This window comes from Macrotis lagotis, chromosome X (genome assembly GCF_037893015.1).
Source record: "Macrotis lagotis isolate mMagLag1 chromosome X, bilby.v1.9.chrom.fasta, whole genome shotgun sequence".
Taxonomy (NCBI): domain Eukaryota; kingdom Metazoa; phylum Chordata; class Mammalia; order Peramelemorphia; family Peramelidae; genus Macrotis; species Macrotis lagotis.
Window position 1 is genome coordinate 214399348 of NC_133666.1, and position 19566 is coordinate 214418913.

Genomic DNA, 19566 nt, shown 5'->3' on the forward strand with positions numbered 1-19566 from the left:
GTACTCATATACATATCACATAGCCATAGTATATTTAATAATATGATAAACATAATATGAAAACTTTGTTATTTATGTTTTCAGCAACTGGTGCTACTACAACCATCTATGCAGTTGAAGCAGATGGTGACCCCAATGCTGGATATGAAAAGACTAAGGAACCAGGAGAGATCCAGTATTTAATTAAGTGGAAAGGATGGTCCCATATCCATAATACTTGGGAGACTGAAGAAACCCTAAAACAACAGAATGTGAAAGGAATGAAAAAATTAGACAATTACAAGAAGAAAGATCAGGAAACCAAACGATGGTGAGTATATTTTCTAGTCTTAATTAAATGTACTAATCATGTATACAACTAAGTGTTCTTGATAAAAGTTTTGGATGAAAAATCATCAAATGTCATGTTCACTTAAAATAGATTACTTATAATTAATTAATACTGTTTATTATTTATATAATAAACTAAATAGTAAAGGAAATGAAGGTGGTGCAATTAATTCTATTTAGATAAGAGATACTGTTGGCATTCTTGTATCTAGGATGAAATGTAAAGGAAAATAAAAGCAAAGAAAAAGCCCTCAGTCATTCTTTTCTCAATGTAATAAGACCACCTGGACACTTAGAATTCAGTATACTTAATTTCTTTGGATTGTGGCCAACAGCAAATTGTTTGAACATACATCTACAGGAATGTAGACAGGCTTTTCTTTTGTAATCTGTTAGAATCCACCATCTTCTAGATGAACTTGTACTGAATCAAGAATATCCAGTTCAAAGAATGTCAGAATTAGAAAATACCTATTGGGTGTTTGGAGATAACCTATTGAATGCACAATCCATTCCCCAAAAGAATCCTTTCTAGAACATTTCTGTAAGAGATGAACCAGGATTTACATGAATCTCTTCATTGCTGGTAAATTTTTCATTCAAGAACTCAGTCAGGCCTTCTATTCCCTTTAGGGAATGGAGACGCCTAGGTTGTCAGTCCATAAAGATCATTTAAGTATCTAATTAATGTATGCCAGATACTGTGCTAATCCTGCAGATACAAAAAAAAGGTAAAAATTCCTATTTGGAAAGAATTCATAGTCATAGGCAAAGCATAGCATACAGTTCTGGGCACATGATAAACTTAATAAATGCTTATTGAATGACTAGAAATTATATTGTACACATGAACTTAATGTACAGGATACATTAGAATTAAGCAGTCAAGAGAAGGCACAAAAATTCGAAATTGGAAAGGTTTCCTGTAGGAGTTAGGGGTATAGCGGGGAAGCCGGGAAACCAAGAAGTGGAAATGAGAGGAGATAACCATCCATGGGGGACAACCAGTTTATATTACTGGAATCAGGAGATGAAATGGTGTTGAGTCAGTGAAGGAGTGTAAAATGTAAGAAAACTAAAAAGTTGAGAAAGGAGGGAGCTGATTACGAAGGGCTTAGAACATATTTGATTCTGTAGGTGATATGGATTCACTGGAGTTTACTGAAGCATACGTGAATAATACTAACAAATAATACTAAGAAGGAGCAGTTAGAGAGGGAGAAGGAAAATCAGGAGAGAATAGTATCTGTGGAAAGAGAGTATTAAAGGAGAAGAAGGTGATTCACAATGTCAAAGGCTGCTGGAACTGAGAAAAAAACCATAAGGTTTGGTAATTAAGAGATCACAACCCTGAAGATAGCAGTTTTCATTGAATGGTGTGTATGTAGGAAGTTGAGAGAGAGAGGAAAGTAAGTGGAGGCTGCCCATTTATGGAAAGGTACTAGTCACAAGATTTACATTTCCTGGGAATAAGAATGGGGATGGGAAGGAGAGCAAAGTATCTCTTTATTGTCTTCTTCAGAATTCCCCTTCTTACTGAATTAGCCCAGCCTTACCGAACATTTCTTTAAAGGGCTCACTCATGCTATCCATCAATAATTGGCTCCTCATAATTTATGAACAGCAGTTATCATTTATGAATTTACCCAGATTGAGACTTGTTTGAAGAATCTGCTGCCTCTGCTTCAGTTACATTGGCCCACTTCGTGGTCTGCTTCATGACCTCTTACCACTTTCCCACCAGACCTTACCTTGCAGAAGACCATGAATCTAATGCCTCATCATGGTACACCCCAAGGAAATGGATGTAATATGTTACAAAAGAGTTATTTCTGTACTTTGAATTTTATGGACAATTCTCAGCTATTTCAATTAATATCTTGAATCTATAAATAGTGGGGATAATAAGTAAAGTCCATTTATAGAGGACCTCAAATAGACTTTTATTAAGGCTACAAATCAAGCATTTATTGAATGCTGCCTTTGTTTCAACATTATGCTAAGCATTGGCTAGCAGAAATAAAGTACAAAAAGTATTCCCTGTTCTCAGGGAGTTTGCATTTTAATTGATGTGATAAATTATACATAAATGGGTACAAACTGGTTGATTACAGATTAGATGGAAAATAAGTAGCCTTAGAAAGAAAAGGACTAGCAGCTGTAAAGATTGGGAAAGGTTTTTAGAGGCATCACTTAAATTTTAAGGAAGCTGAGAATTCTAATCAGAGATTAGAAACAGAATTCCAAACACTAGGACAAGCAATACAAAGTCTTCAATATGTGAGGAGCAACAGTTAAGCTATTTATCACTGAACCATAGAGGTTGTGAAGTGTAATGAGACTGGAAAGGTAGGAAGACAAAAATTTCTTTAAGAGCTTTAAATCCTAAACAGAGAAATATATATTTGGCTTAGGATATTCAGGGAGCCATGGAGAGTTCTTTGAGTCAGGAGATCAGGGAGTAGTAGGATGTTTATGACATGGTCATATCTATATTTGGGAAAACAGCTTTGGCAACCATGTTAGAATATGGAGACTTGAGACAGGAAGTACAATTAGAAAGATGTTACAGTAATCCAAGCTAGAGATAATAAAGGTCTGAATGAGGTGTTAGTAGTTATATAAACAGAAATGTTTTAAAGAAATCACAAGATTTGGCAAAATAATTATGTCCATTGAGTTCAACAGGGAAGTCTAAGATGGCACTAAGGTTCCAAACCTGGGTGAATGAAAGGATGTCATGGTACCTTGGTCATTAACTAACAAAGATGTTTGGAAGATGGATCAGTGGAAAGATAGTGTGAGTTATGGAGGACTTTTTTGATTTTTGAGACAGCTGTAGGACACTGGATTTGAGAGATCTAAAAAGAAGTTTACTAGAATTTAGTTGTTTAGGAGAGACTTGTACTGTATATACAGATCAAGTAGAACTGATAATTGAACTTAGAAGAACTGGTGAAATTACCAAGTGAGGATTCAATGGAGATGGAAGAGAACTCATGAGAAGAAATGAATTCCTGCATCACTGCATGTTGCATAGCCAGACCCTAAAAGTCACGCATGCATTTGAGAAACTGCAGCAATTGTAAATGAATAAAATGGATTTTTCTGGAGCTGGTATATTCTCTCATAGTGCTGATACTCATTCAAGGAGTCACTCCTGCTGACCAGACCTCAGGGGAGTGAATCCCTTCCTCATAAGTATATACTAATCTCATTTCTCTGAATGTTAACTAACCTCTTTTGATTCTTTATCCTTTTGGAAATCAAATGACTGGTTTAAATGACTACCAGTTGAGTTTTGAAGAATCTCCTTATGCTAAAGTAACTGGGGTGACATAGCAACCAGTCAACTTTAGCTTTTCTATTAATGCAAAATTTTCATACTGATAACAAATACTTTAAGGATATTGTCAGTTCAATAGAGATATAAATACTACTTCCTCTTTGATCATTTTACTGTACCATTGTCAAGCCTTTGGTGCTCCTGGCTCATCAGATCACATCTAAACTTTTATGGGTTCAGAAACTGAGGCCTTCTGAATTCATAAAGGCATGCCTGATATCTGACCTACCTAACCCAAGTTTTTTTCTTGTTTATTATGGGATGGACTGAGAGAGAATTATGCTCTTGTCATGACTTTTGTTGTCTGAACACTGTCATCTTATGTGACTATCACTAAGATATTAATTTCTATTGTCTTATTCCAATTAGTACAATTTACTTTATTCCCAAGCCCATACTTTGAGGGTCTGTAATCAGATAAGAGTTTGGAAAGAGAATGAGTTGAAAGTAGTTTTCCAATAAATATGAGCGAATGTGGCATTCCATAAGAATGAGAGTAAGTGTGGCATAGTTTATGGAAAGTGAGACTTAAGAATCTGAAAGACCTAGGTTCAGGTTTTGCTTAGAAAGTCACTTAATTTCATTGGGATATTAAGAGATATTATTAATTATATGTTATAATGTTATATTTTATATATATATTATATTAATATATTAAAATGACTCTTGAGTTGCTTAATAGTTGCAGATCTGCATTTATTTGATATGAATACCTTATACTAATTAAGTATCAGATCTGAATTCCCACTCCTTACTTTAAAAAAAAAGCAACCCAAAACTATATGTGCTCATAATTTTGGGACCAAGCAATGTAATTGTTTTATCCCAGAGATCTATGAACCACATTTTTCTATTTCTTTTTCTTTTCTTCTCTTTTTCTTTTCTTTTCCTTTTCTTTTTTCTTTCATTTTTTTCTTTTTGAGACTGGGTCTCCCTATCTTGCCCAGGCTGGAAGTGCAATGACCACTCAGGGGCCTGATCCCACTGCTGATCGGCACGGAAGCTTTGACCTGCTCCGTTTCCGACCTGGGCTGGTGCACTCCTCCTTAAGCATCCTGGTGGTCTCTGTGCTCCTGGGTGTTCACCATAATGGTAATGGACTTAGTGCTAACTCCTGATCAGCTTTACCCCTACTGCAGCTCAGAACTCGGAAGCTCAAGTGGTTCACCAGCCTCAGCCTTCCCAGTAGCAGGGATTACAGGCGTGTGTCATCACACCCGGCTGAATCACATTTTTCAAGATCTACTGGACCTCAGGGTAATGTGGTGTACTTTTAATAGCATATTTTAATAGTATACCCAAATAGTCTGCATGAGCCTAGAACATAGCTTACTTCTTGAAGAAGAGGATAAATATTGTCTAAGAATTAGAAACTGTCTTGAAGTGGTGATATACCTGTCTCTGTCAAGGATCTAAAGCAGTTCCTAGTTTTTATGATTCATTTAGGTGTTAAATACAGTAACATTTCCAAAGAACATTTCATTGGATGCTGGAGAAAGAGATTGTCTTAACTAAACTCAAACAGCAGTTTATATCAGTTGTAACCTGAACCTATCCATGTTTCTACTAACCCTTAAAAAAATCAGCAAAAGCAGTACCTCCCCAAACTTAAGTGCTAAGACCCATGAAAGTTTCCTTGCAGAAAGGAAAGTGTCATAGTTCACTCACCAAATAATAGGAAGGGGAAAGGGTTATGTTAAGGTCAGCATAAAAGGAAATCTAAGCTTAACTGCTATCATTTACTTGCTTTTCCTGGTTTTTCTCAATTACTATCTATATCTAATATCTTTTGTGGTTTTTCCTCCTATGTATTTTAATCTCACTTAACCATTCCATATTGCCAGGCACAATCCATGGGCATTCAATCTGGACCACTGGTCTTTTGAAGTATTGGTTAATCGCCTGATTACTGTATTAACCTGTGATTATCAGCTGCTCTCTTCTGTCCCTACTTTGGGAAAGGACTAGTTAACTGCTTTTTATTTAGTACAGTGGCCTAATCAGAACTATTGTTAAGGAAGCTATATCTCCAGTAGTATTAATCTGGATTTGAGGAGCTTCTAGAGGCAAGGAAGACAAGAATTTGCATAATTTGATTAGTTAATGAAACTTTTGTCTGTAAATAGACCTTTATTTTTTCTTGATTTTATTAGAATGAATACTCCTTCCTTCACCACGATAGATTATAACTCCTTTCTGCATTTATTCTGTACGTGATTTTTATCACATATAAACATTATATACATATACTTGTCTCTTTATAAACACACTTACCAGTGACTTGTAAATGTGGTTTAAAAGATATTGAATATATAGAGCTAATGCATATTTATATCTATATTTATCAAGTACAGTGAGATCTGACATTTTTATACCCGTCATTTTAGTTATATAAATGTAAAAATAAGGTAGCTGTTGAATTCATTTTTCCAGAATATTTATTTTCTTACACCTAAATGCCCTTTACATTTGTATATTCTAATAATAAAATTTTAAAGTGATGAAAGGAGTGTTTAGATTGGTAGTTATTGCCATTTTGTCATTCTGTTTTATTTTTTAATTATTTCTATTTCATTAAATATTTCCAAATTGTTACAATTATTTTTAAAATTGAGTTCCAAATTCTTTTCCTCTTTCCCACCCCTCCCTACTCCTTGAAAAGGATTTGTTTTTACATGAGGTTATATAAAACACATTTCCATATTTACCAAGTTGGAAAATAAAACGGTAAAGATAGTTTTTAAAAGCTAAAAAAACCTCTGTTTGCATTCAGAGTTCATCAGTTTCTCTGAAAAGAGAATAGTATTTTTTTCATCATGGATTCTTTAGGATTGTCTGGGATCATTGTCTTGATCAGAGTAGCTTAGTCTTTCACAATTGATGGTCCTTATAATATTGCTGTTACTATGTACCATGTTCTTCTGGTTTTGCTAATTTCATTTCATATCAATTCATATAAGTCTTCCCAGGTTTTTCTGAAACCTCCTACATCATTTCTTTTGGGATAATAATATTCTATCATAATCCACAGTTTATTCAGCCATTTCCCAGTTGATGAGCATCCTCTCTTTCCAATTGTTTGCCATCACAAGAAATTGCTGTTTTTTGTATAAGTAGGTCCTTTTCCCTTTTTTATATAAATATTTTGTTTTCTAATTATATACAGTAATAGTTTGTGCTAGTCAATTTTTTGCAAGGTTTTGAATTTTGCAATTTTTTCCCCCTTCCCCACAACAGAAGGCAGTCTGATAGTTTTTTTATATTGTTTCCATGATATGCATAGAACAATATTGAATGTGTTGAGAGAAAAATATATCCTTAAGGAAGAAAGAAAATATTAGGGATAGCAAAATTATGTAATGCTTAAGAAAACTTTTTTTTTTAAATTGAGGATAATAATCTTTGGTCTTCGTTCAAATTCCATGGATCTTTCTGTGGATACTGATGGTATTTTTCATCACAGATCTCCCAGAATTGTCCCCTGATTATTGCAGATAGAGTGAGCAAGTCCATTAAGGTTGATCATCACCCCCCTGTTGCTCTTAGGATGTACAGTGTTCTGGTTCCACTCATCTCACTCAGTATCAATTCATGCAAGTCTTTCCAAGCTTCTCTGAAATCCCATTTCTAATAGAACAATAGTGTTCCTTTCATATACATGTACCACAATTTGTTTAGCCATTCCCCAATTGATGGACGTCCCCTTGATTTCCAATTCTTTGCCAATACAAATAGTGCTGCTATGAATATTTTTGTATATTGAGATTTTTACTTTTTTGTGATGTCTTCAAGATATAGACCCAGTTAGTGCTAGATCAAAAGGGTATGCACATTTTGATTGTCCTTTGGGCATAATTCCAAATCGCCCTCAAGAAAGGTTGGATGAGCTTACAGTTCCACCAACAATGCATTAGTGTCCAAGATTACCTACATCCCTTCCAACATTGATCATTATCCTTTCTGGTCATATTGGCCAGTCTGAGAGGAAAGAGGTGGTACCTCAGAGATGCTTTAATTTGTATTTTTCTAATAAGTAATGATTTAGAGCAATTTTTATATGACTATGGATCACTTTGATTTCCTCATCTGTAAATTGCCTTTGCATATCCTTTAACCATTTGTCAATTGGGAAATGGCTTTTTTTTTTTTTAATAAATGTGAATCAGTTCTCTATATATTTTGGAAATGAGTCCTTTGTTCAGAAATACTAGTTGTAAAAATTGTTTCCCAATTACTACCTTTCTTTTGATCTTGTTTACAGTGTTTTTGTTTGTGCAGAAGCTTTTTAATTTAATTTAATGTAATCAAAATTATTTATTTTTAATGATGTTCTCCATCTCTTCCTTAGTCATAAAACTGCTTCCCTTTCCATAGATCTGTCAGGTAAACTCTTCCTTGTTCTTCTAATTTGCTTATAATATTGCCTTTTATGACTAAATTCTGCATCCATTTTGATCTTATCTTAGTATGTATAGTGTGTGAAGATGTTGGTCTAATCCTAGTTTCTGCCATGCTTTTCCGAGCAGTTTTTTTTTTTTTATTGAAGAGTAAATTCTTATCCCAGAAGCTGAACTCCTTTGGGTTTATCAAATAACAGATTAGTATAATCATTTCCTGCTCTCTCTTTTGCACCTAATCTATTCCACTGATCCTATCACTCTGTTTCTTAGCCAGCATCAAACAGTTTTGATGACTGAAGCTTTATAATATAATTTTAGATCTGGTAAGGTTAAACCACCTTGTTTTGCATTTTTTTTTAAATTAAATCCCTAGATACTGTTTTTTTATTTTTTTTGGCTGCTCCATATGAATTTAATTAGTTTTTTCTAACTAAAGAAATTTTTTGAAAGCTCAATTGGTACGACTTTAAATAAGTAGTTTATTTTAGATAGAGTTGTTGTTTTTATTATATTGGCTTGACCTATCCATGAACAATTGATATTTGCCCAGTTATTTAGATCTAATTTTATTTGTGTGAACTGTTTTTTAGTTGTTTTCATAGAGTGTCTGAGTGCCTTGGCAGGTAGACTCCCAAGTATTTTATGTTGTCTGAAGTTATTTTATTTTAATTTTTTTAAGGTTTTTTTCTGAAGTTATTTTAAATGGGATTTCTCTTTCTAACTCTTGCTGCTGTAGCTTGTCAATAATATATAGAAAGGTTGAGGATTTATGTGGGTTTATTTTATATACTGTGACTTTGCTAAAGCTGCTCATTGTTTCCTGTAATTTTTAAGATGATTTTTTGGGGGTTCTTTTGGTATACCATCATATCATCTGCAAAGAGTGAGTGAGAGTTTTGTTTTCTTCCTTCCCAATTCTAATTCCTTCAATTTCTTTTTCTTCTCTTATTGCTGAAGCTAACATTTCTAATACATATTGAATAATGGTGGTACTAACCCCCTGTTATCTTCTTGGGAATGCTTGTTTCACCCCTGATCTTGGGAATGCTTCTAGCTTATCCCCATTGCATATAATGCTTGTTGATAGTTTCAGATAGATACTACTTATCATCTTAAGGAACAATCCATTTATTCCTACACTCTAGTGTTTTTAATGGGATTGAGTACTGTATTTTGTCAATGGCTTTTTCCAGCATCCATTGAGGTAATCATATGATTTTTTTTTTATTATTGATATAGTCAATTATGCTGACAGTTTTCCTAATATTGAATCAACCCTGCATTTCCATAATAAATCCTACTTGGACCTAATGTATTATCCTAGTGATAATTTGCTGTAATCACTTTGCTAATATTTTCTTTAAGATTTTTGAATCCATATTCATTAGGGAAATTGGTCTATAATTTTTTTTCTCTGTTTTGACTTGGTTTAGGTATCAGCAGTATATTGGTGTCATAGAAGGAATTAGGCAGGGTTTGTATAGAATTGGAATCAATTAATTGTTCCTTGAATGTTTGATAAAATAAACTTGTGAATTCATCTAGTCCTGGAGAATTTTTCCTAGGGAATTCATTGAAGACTTGTTGAATTCCTTTTTCTGAGATAGGGTTATTTAGGTTTTTGTACCTCTTCATTTAACCCGGGCAATTTATATTTTTGTAAATATTCATTCATTTCACTTAGATGATCAAATTTATTGGCATGCAGTTGGGCAAAATAGTTCTGAATTATTACTTTAATTTCCTCTTCTTTAGTGCTGAGTTCACCTTTTTCAGTTTTGATTCTAGTAATTTTGCTTTCTTCTTTAATCAGATTACCTGAAGTTTATCTGTTTTATTGGTTTTTTTTCAAAAAATCAACTCTTTTTATCAGAAATTTCCAGAGTTTTCTTGCTTCAATTTTATTAATTTCTCCTTTAATTTTTATAATTTCTAATTTGGTATTTAATTTGGGTTTTTTTAACTTTTTTAGTTGCATGCATTGATTTCCTCTTTCTGTTTTATTCATGTAAGCATTTAGAGATATAACATCCCTAAAAATTGCTTTGACTGTATCCCATAAGTTTTGGAACGTTGTCTCATTATAGTCATTGTCTTGGATGAAATCATTAAATCTATGATTTATTGTTTGATCCCCTGATTCTTTAAAATGAAATCATTTAGTTTCCAAATAGTTTTAGGTCTACCTCTCCATGGCCCATTATTGCACGTGATTTTTATTGCAATATGGTCCACAAAAGGAAGTATTCAATATTTCTGCCTTTCTGCATTTGATTATGAGGTTTTTATGTTCTAGTACATGGTCAATTTTTGTGTAGGTGCCATGTACCACAGGGGGAAAAAGGTATATTTCTTTCTATCCCCATTCAATTTTCCCCAAAGGTCTGTCATGTCCAAATTTTCTAACACTTTTTTTTAACCTCCTTAACTTCCTTCTTGGTTATTTTATGGTTACATTAATCTGAGAGATGGAGGTTGAGGTCTCCCACCAGAAGAGTTTTATTGTTTATATCTTCCTGTAACTCATTCAGCTTCTCCTCTAAGAATTTGGATGCTCTGCCGCCTGTTACATACATTTTTAGCTTTGAAATTGCTTAATTATCTATGGTACCTTTTAGGAGGATATAGTTTCCTTCCTTATCTCTTTTAATGAGATTTTTTTGGGGGGGGTGGGGACTGCTTTTTCTGAGGTAAGGATTACTACCTTGCCTTTTTCACTTCAGCTGAAGTATAATATATTCTGCTGCAGCCTTTTACTTTTACTCTACATGTATCTCTCTTTTTCAAATGGATTTCTTGTAAACAGCATATTGTAGATTCTGGTTTTTAGTCCACTCTGCTATCTACTTATGTTTTATGGGAGAGTTCATGCCATTCACATTTAAAATTATAATTACTATTTATTGCTCTCCAATGCTGTCTTTCCTTTGTATTTTTCCCTTTCTTAACCCTTCCAATCCCCTCCCCTTTCCCTTTGCCCCTTCTTCCTTCCTTTCCTTCTGTTCTGCTTTTCCTCTCTGTCCCCCTTTCCACTCGTAATACTTGAAAGGTAAGATAAGTTTCTAAACTCAACTGAGTGTGCCTGTGTTAATCCCTCTTTGAATCAAATCTGATGAAAATAAGATTCAGGCAGTTCTCACCTCCTCTTCTTACTCTCTTTTGAACAGATCCTTTCAACATCTTCATGTGATATAATTTACTCCATTCGATCTTTTACTGTCCCCCCCCCCCTTTTTAAGGAGATTTTTTTTTAAATCATTTCATCAAAGTCACAGACAAGTCATAAGTGTCCATTACTTCTGGATAAGTATATTCCCTCTTATAGAGTTAATTTTCTCAAGAGTTATGAAAATCTTTCTCCCTGGTGAGTATATAGCCAGTTTTCATCTTATTGAATTGTTTTTTTTTTTCTTTTTCCCCTTTTTTACCTTTTCATGTATCTCTTGTGTCTCCTGTTTGAAGATCAAATTTTCTGTTTAGTGTTGATCTTTCTAGGAGGAAAAGTTGAAAGTCTCCTAATTCATTACATGTCCATCTTTTTCCCCTAGAAGAAAAGGCTCACTTTTGCTGGGTAGTGAATTCTTGGCTGTATTCTAAACTCCTTGCCCAGAAATATCATATTCCAGGGCCCTTTGATCCCTTAATGTTGATGCAGCCAGGTCTTGTGTAATCCTTACTATGGCTCCTTGGTATTTGAAATGTTTCTTTCTGGCTGCTTGCAAGATTGTCTCCTTGATCTGATAGATCTCGAATTGGCCACAGTATTCCTTGGTGTTTTCATCTTGAAATTCCTTTCAGGAGGGGGATCGATGTATTCTTTCAGTTGCTATTTTGCCCTCTGGTTCCAGGAATCAGGGTACTTCTCCTTCACTATATCTTGAAGAATGGAGTCCAGGCTTTTTTCCTCTCCAAGGTTTTCAGAAAGTCCCATGATTTTTTAAATTGTCTCTCCCTTATCTATTTTCCAGGTCTGTTGTTTTGCTGATGAGGTATTATATTTTCTTCAATTTTTTTTCTGGGGTATTTAATATTGTCTCATTTTTTCTTGTCTCATGACATCAATCAGATTCTAATCTTTTTTTTAAGAGACAATTTTTTTTCATTTACTTTTGCATATTCTTTTCCAGAAGGACTTGTTTTCTCTTTCAATTTGCCCAATTGTGTTTTTGAGAGAATTGTTTTCTTTTTTGCACTTATCCAATTGTATTTTCAAAGGATTTGTTTTCATGTTGAAATTTGTTAATTTTCTCTTAAGTTTCTTTTCTCAGTTTTTCAGTTTGATTTTTTAAACTCCTTCCTGATGTCTTCTAATAAGTCTTTCTGGGCTGGACACCAAATCATATTCTCCTCTGAGCTAATATTCTTAACTTCAAGGTAATATTCAGTGGACTCCACTTATTGCTGGCCTTTCTTCATTTTAGGTCCTTTTCCTAGGGTCTTGTGTTGGAGGAGGAGCTGATTCACAGACCTTCAGTATTCAGATCCCTAGAGGCCTTGCTCCCCGAGCTTAGCAACTTGAAGTGGGTAGGCCAGTAGGGGATGCCAGAAGCTTTCTTTGAATTGTCTGTGATATTGATTAGTGACCCACTCCCTGTGCCTGGGGGCATAAGAAGGTCCTGGCAGGATCAGCTGGATCCTTGGGCTAGACAGCTAATCAGCCTGGTCAGTAATCAGTTCCAGGAGAACCCCATGCCTGGGTCATGGGGCAAGGTATAAGCATCTAGGAGTTATTCCTGTGTATGTTCTAGAGAGAGTCAAGCCCCCCCTGTAGAAATGGGGGGGGGGTGTGAAGGACTCAGCTGGAAAGAGGGAGACTTGGCTGGTCTTCCAGACCAGCTGAGCTAACCTGCTGGATGTCTGGGCCACTATGCTGGAACTCTCCCATCCACCCCCCAGGCATACAGCAAATGCTTCCCCCACTGTTCTCAGGTAAGTCCCTGGCCTTATCCCACTGCCCTGTGCTGATTCTCTGCTCTCTGCCCCTCAGCTTGCCCACTCTCCCTTGTGATAGAACTTGTTTTTAAATGTTCTTCTCCTTGCTTTTTCCCTGGGTTCTGTGGATCCACAATCTGTTAAGAGGTTTGGTAAATGATAGTTCTGAGGGAAGGCCAGGGGGGCTTAAAACAGTGCCTGGCTTCTTTCTGCCATTGGGGAGTCTCTCTCTTCCCTTTTTTTATACTCTCTTTGGGATACAGAACTTGTAGTGGTATTGCTGGATCAAAGGTTATGTACAGTTTGATTCCTTTTGGACATAGTTCCAATTGCTTTCCACAATAGTTCAAACAGTTCATAATTCGCAGTTTTCTTATATTATCAACATTTAACATTTTCCTTTTCTGTCATATTAGCCAAGTTGTTGAGTGTGAGGTGGTACCTCTGAGTTGTTCTCATTTTGATTTCCTCTAATCAGTAGTTATTTAGATAATTTTTTTCATATGACTAGATGGCTTTGATTTCCTCATCTAAAAACTGCTTGTTCACATCCTTTGAACATTTACTATTTGGAGAATGACTCTTATTTTTTATAAATTTCACTCAATTCTTTGGAATTTGCTATAAAATTTTTTTCCCCCAGTTTCCTTGAATGCATTGATTTTGTTTGTACAAAAGCTTTTTGACTTAATATAATTAAAAGTATCTTCAAAATCAAAAAGTAAAACATCATGCAATTCTCTTTTGTTTGGACAAAAACTCTTCCCTTATCCATAAATATGATCATTTCATTTTTCTGTGATCTCCTAATTTATTTATGATCTCACCTTTTATGTCTAAATCATTACTCCATTTTGACCTAAAATTGTTATATATTTTTTGTGAGATGTTAGTGTAATAAGGCTAGTTTCTACATAACTGCATTTCAGTTTTCCTAGCAGTTTTTGTCCTATTTTGTGTTCTGTTCCTAAATGGTCATTCAATACTGTTTTTGTATGCATAATCTATTCCACTGATCTACCACTTTATTTCTTAGCAAATACCAGATTGTTTTGATGATTTCTACTTTTTAATATAGTTTGAAATTTGGAACTTTTAAGACCCCTTCTTTAACATTTTTTAAATTGATTCCTTTGACGTTCTTTTTCTGGGAGGGAGGGAGGGGTTTTGTGAGGTATTGAAGTTAAGTGACTTGTCCACATTCATACAACTAGTATAAAGGTCTATGGTTACATTTGAACTCAGGTCCTCCTGAATCCAGGGCTGGCGCTTTATCCACTGTGCCACCTAGTTGCCTTTCTTCCCTTGATATTCTTGACCATTTTTTTATTTGAGTTTTATTACTGTTTTTTCTAACTCTTTGAAATAATTCTTTGGTATTTTGGTTGGTATACACTGAATAATGAGTAATTAACTTAGATTGGATTGTTATTTCTATTTTATTACTTCAATTTACCCAAGAACAATTAATTTTTCTCTAGTTGTTTAGCTCTGTCTTTATGTGAAAAGTATTTGATAATTATGATTGGATAATCTTGGGTTTGTCTTGGAGGGAGACTACCAAGTATTTTATATTGTCTGCAGTTATTTTGGATGAAATTTCTTTATATGGGTTTTGTTGGTAGGATATAGAAATGGTGATGATTATCTTGCAACTTTGCTGAAGTTGTTGATTGTCTCATCTTGTTTTTTAGTTGATTCTCTTGGATTCCTAAGTATATATATCATCAACAAAACTTTTGATAGTTTTGTTTCTTCTTTGCTTAATCTTATTCCTTTTATTTCTTGGGTTATTGTTATAGTTAGCATTTCTAGTTCAATTCAATAGTGACAATAATGGATATCCTTGCTTCATTCTTGATTTAATTGAAAAGACTTCAGACATGTCCCTGTTACAGATAATGCTTGCTGATGGTTTTAGAAAGTTATTTCTTATCATTTAGCTAAATGTTCCACTGATTGCTTTCCTTGGTTTCTTTTGTCTTAGATTTAATTTTTACTTTTTAAAAAATTAATTATGTAAATAGAAATTTTTACCATTCAGGTTTAAAATTTTTGAGTTCCAAATTTTCTTCCTCCCTCTTGTTTGAGAAGGCAAGTTATTTTTTATAAATTATAATATGCAATCATATAAAACACTTCCCTGTTAGCCATGTTGTAAAACAGAAACAAAAAAAAATTAGGAGTAGTAAAGACAGTTAAAAAAAGTTTTTATTTTACAGTTGGACTCCCATCAGAATTGTTTTGGATCATTGTATTGCTAAGAATAACTAAGTGATTCACAGTTGCTCATCCAGCAATATTGCTGTTATATTCTTGGTTCTGCTCATTTTATTTTGTAAATCTTGACAGGTTTTCTGAAAGTATCCTGCTCATCATTTCTTATAGCATAATAGTGCTATATTCCATCACAATCACATAACACAACTTTTTCAGCCTTTCCTCAATTGATGTACATCCCTTCAAATTTTAATTCTTTGCCACCACAGAGGGAAAAAAAAAGGGGAAAAAATCTGTTAAAATATTTTTTTCCCCTTTGATCTCTTTGGGGCACACTTAGTAGTGATAGTGCTGGATTTAAAGGATATGCACAGTTTTATAATACTTTTTATATAGTTCCAAATTGCTTTCCAGATTGGTTAATTCAATTCACAACTCCACTAGCAGTAGCTGGTATTAGTATCTAATTTTCCTAAATTCCTTCTAACATTTGTCTTTTCCCCTTTTCTGTTATATCAGGCAGTCTATTAAGTGTGGTGGTAATAGATGGACTTCAGACTTTTTAATTTGCGTTTCTTTAATCAGTAGTCAATAGAGCATTTTTTGATATAATTCTAGATAGTTTTTTTCATTTAACTCTAGATAACTGCCTGTTTATATCCTTTATTATTTATCAATAGGAGAATAATTTTAATCAGTTATTTATTTATTTGAGAAATGAGATCTTCATCCGAAAAACTTGCTGTAAATTTTTTCTCAGTTTACTGTTTGTCTTCTAATCTTGGTTACATTGGCTTTATATAAAACTTTTTTTAGTTTGATGTAATCAAAATTAATCATTTTCTATCCTGAAATGCTCTCTAATCTCTTGTTTACTCCTATATATATATATATATATATATATATATATATATATATATATATATATATATCTGGCAGATAAAATATTCCATGCTCTCGTGATTTGCTTAAGATAGTAGTACCTTTTATGACTTAATCATGATGTACAGTTTTTACCTTATTTTGGTATTTGGCATGAAATGTTTGTCTGTACTTTTTGCCTAACTGCTTTCTAGTTTTCTTGGCAATTTTGTCAGTGATTTCTTGTCCTCAAATCTGGGATCTTTGGGTTTGTCAAATACTAGATTGTAATACTGTGTATTATTCTGTTCCAGTGATCCATCAGGCTATTTCTTAGCCAGTTTCATATTATTTTGATTGATTACAGCTTTGTAATACAGTTTGGAGTTCTGATACTTCCAAGCCATCGTCAGTTTTTTTTTTATTGATTCCCTTGACATTCTTAACCTTTTGTTCTTACAGATGAATTTTGTCACTTTTTTTCTAGTTTCATAAAATAATTTTTTGGTAATTGGATTGTTATGTCACTGAATTATAAATAAAATTAACTTAGGTAGAATTGTCATTTTCCAGTTGTTTAGATCCATCTTTATTTGTGGTTTTTTTTGTGTGTGTTCATATAATTTATAGGTTTGATTTGTTAGGCTAACTCCCAAGTATTTTATATTGTCTGCAATTATCATAAATGTGATTTCTCTTTTGATATCTTCTTGCTGGACTTTGTTGGTAATTGTCTTGCCCAGAAATCCCATCACAGTGGAATATTCAAGACTTCTCCAAATAAGGGGTCCAGTTTGCTTCCGAAGAAAGAGATCAAGGAATTCTAGATTGATTATAAAAGTAATTTAATAATTAAAATGGGCTACTCAATTTTGTTTAGTTCTAGGGAGATAGCTAGACAAAATATTGGAATTCTCATAGACACTTGCCCCTTCCCCCCAAAAAACTCTAAGATTAGCTGATATTTTGGGGCTCACTATTCATCACTGGGCTTGGGTCCCAACACTTTGGTGCCATAGCAGGGCTGTTTTGGCTGAAGTACTACGCATGTGAGGCCTTGTATGGGTTACTGCTGTAACTCTCCAGTTTACATTATTCTTAACTTTCATTAATAGGGACTTTATATTTCACTAATATAAACTTTTGTTAAGGATCCACATAACTCAATGATCTTTACTGCTAGAACCTTTTGCTAGGAGATGTCATCATGGCTTTTACTGTTTAAGGGGAATTCACATTATTATGACTTTCACCAGTATACATCCCACAGTAATATAAAGAAATGCTGAAGGTTTATTGTATAACCTGCAGCTTTTCTAAAATTATTAGTTATTTTACCTAGTTTTAATTTATTTCTTATGTAAGTATATTATCATAGCATCTGTAATGAGTGATGGCTTTGTTTCCTCGTTACCCATTCTAATTCCTTTAAATTCTTTTCTGAAATAAACTTCATTTCTGATCTTATTGGAAAGACTTCCAACTTATGTGCATTACAGATAATGCTTGCTGATGGTTTTAGATAGATACTATATATCATTTTAAAGAAAGCTCCATCTATTCCTGTTTTCTGGTGTTTTTGAAAAAGAATGTATTTTGTATTTTGTCAAATTTTTACATATATTGAGATATATGACTTTTGATAGTTTTATTTTTTATTTGGACAATTACACTTTTAATTTTCCTAATATTGCATAAGTCCTGCATTGCTGATATAAATCCCACCTGATTATCCCACTTGATTAAGGTATATGATCTTTGAGATGGAATTGTCAGTATTTTATTTAAATTTTTTTGCATTGATTTTCATCTAAGGAAATTGGTTTATCAGTTTCTTTGTTTTTACTATCCCTGGTTTTGGTCTCAAAACTATATTTGGGTCATAAAAAGAATTTTGTAGGACTCAGATATTTTTTCAAATAGTTTATATAGTATTGGAATTGTTTCTTAAATATTTGGCAAAATTCACATGTGAATCTATCTGGTGCTATAAACTTTCTTTTTTAGAGGGTTCATTGATAGTTTGTTCAATTCCTTTTTCTAAATTTAATTTAAATCTTCTTCCTTTGTTATTTTTGTAATGCTCATTCATTTCATATAGATCATCAGTTTTTCTGGCCTGTAATTGTTCAAAATAACAATTTCTTTAGTTTCATCTTAATTAATGGTGTATTCACTCTTCAGATACTGATAATTTGGCTTTTTCATCTGTTTTATTGTGTGTGTGTGTGTGTGTGTTAAGAATAGTAGCACCTAGTTTTCTTTATTAGGTCAATGTTTTGGTTTTTTTTTAACTTTTAATTTTATAATCTGTTTTGATTTTCAGATCTCCATTTTTGTGTTTGGGTATTTTTTTTGTTCTTTTTTAATTATATGACCAATTCATTGATCTACGCTTTTTCTCTTTTATTGATTTTATTTTATTTAGACATGTAAATTTTCCCCTAAGTACTGCTTTGGCTTCATCCCACAAATTTTGAAATGTTGTTGTCATTCTCTTTAATTAAATTATTGATTCTATGATTTGTTGTTTTCCCTGCTCATTCTTTAGGATTAGATCATTTAGTTCCAAATTATTTTTAATCTATTTTCCAGAGTTCTTTTATTGAATGTAATTTCATTTCATTATGATCTGAAAAAGATATATTCAATATTTTTTTTTCCCATTTGGTTGTGAGGTTTTTAATGCCCTAATGGGAGGTCAGTTTTTGTGAAGGTGTCATGTACGGATGAGGAAAAAAGTACATTCCATTCTGTTCCCATTCAGCTTTCTCCAGAGGTTTATTATATTTAATTCTCTATCATATATCCTTCACTTCCTTCTTATTTATTTTAAATTTAAATATTTATCTATGTCTGAGAGGGGAAAGTTGAGATGTCCTACTGGTATCGTTTTACTGTTTCCTCTTGTAATTCATTTAACTTTTCCTCTTAAGAATGGATTCTTAGTTCTAGAGTCTTTAGATTAGATTGAGATTTTTGGATTAGAGTCCTCTTAAAATCTGGAGTCCATGTCATTTGGTACATGTGTATTTTGTATTGATTTTGCTTAATTTTCTATGGTTCCCTTTAGGTAAAAAAAGTTTGCCTGCTTATTTCTTTTAATCGGGTCTGTTTTTACTTTTGGCTTTTCTGAGTTCATGGTTGCTACTCCTGCCTATTTTGCTTCAGATGAAACAGAATAGATTCTGCTGCAGCCTTATATTTTTACTGTTTTCCTTTTTCAAGTGTGTTTCTTGTAAACAACATATTGTTGGATTATGCTTTCTAATCTCTTCTATAGTCTGCTTTCATTTTATAGATGAGTTCCTCATATTCACACTCACAGTTATGATTATCTACTTTTCCTTCCATTTAATTTTTTATCATTCCCTCTTCTCTCTCTTTTTATCTGATCCCTCCTATAAATTATACTTTGTTTCTGACGACTGCCTTCTTTATCACTGCCTCTTTTCTTTTACTTTTCTTTTGTTTTCA

At 33.3% G+C, this 19566-nt stretch overlaps 1 protein-coding gene across 3 annotated transcripts in view; it reads left to right on the forward strand.

Moving 5' to 3' along the window:
- CHD1 (chromodomain helicase DNA binding protein 1) overlaps positions 1-19566 on the forward strand; it is a 123357-nt gene that overhangs the window by 34530 nt on the left and 69261 nt on the right. For all 3 annotated transcript variants that reach the window (XM_074201502.1, XM_074201504.1, XM_074201503.1), the window contains exon 8: positions 85-310. In XM_074201502.1, the coding sequence (XP_074057603.1) occupies positions 85-310 (226 nt within the window). The remainder of the gene's footprint in view (positions 1-84; positions 311-19566) is intronic.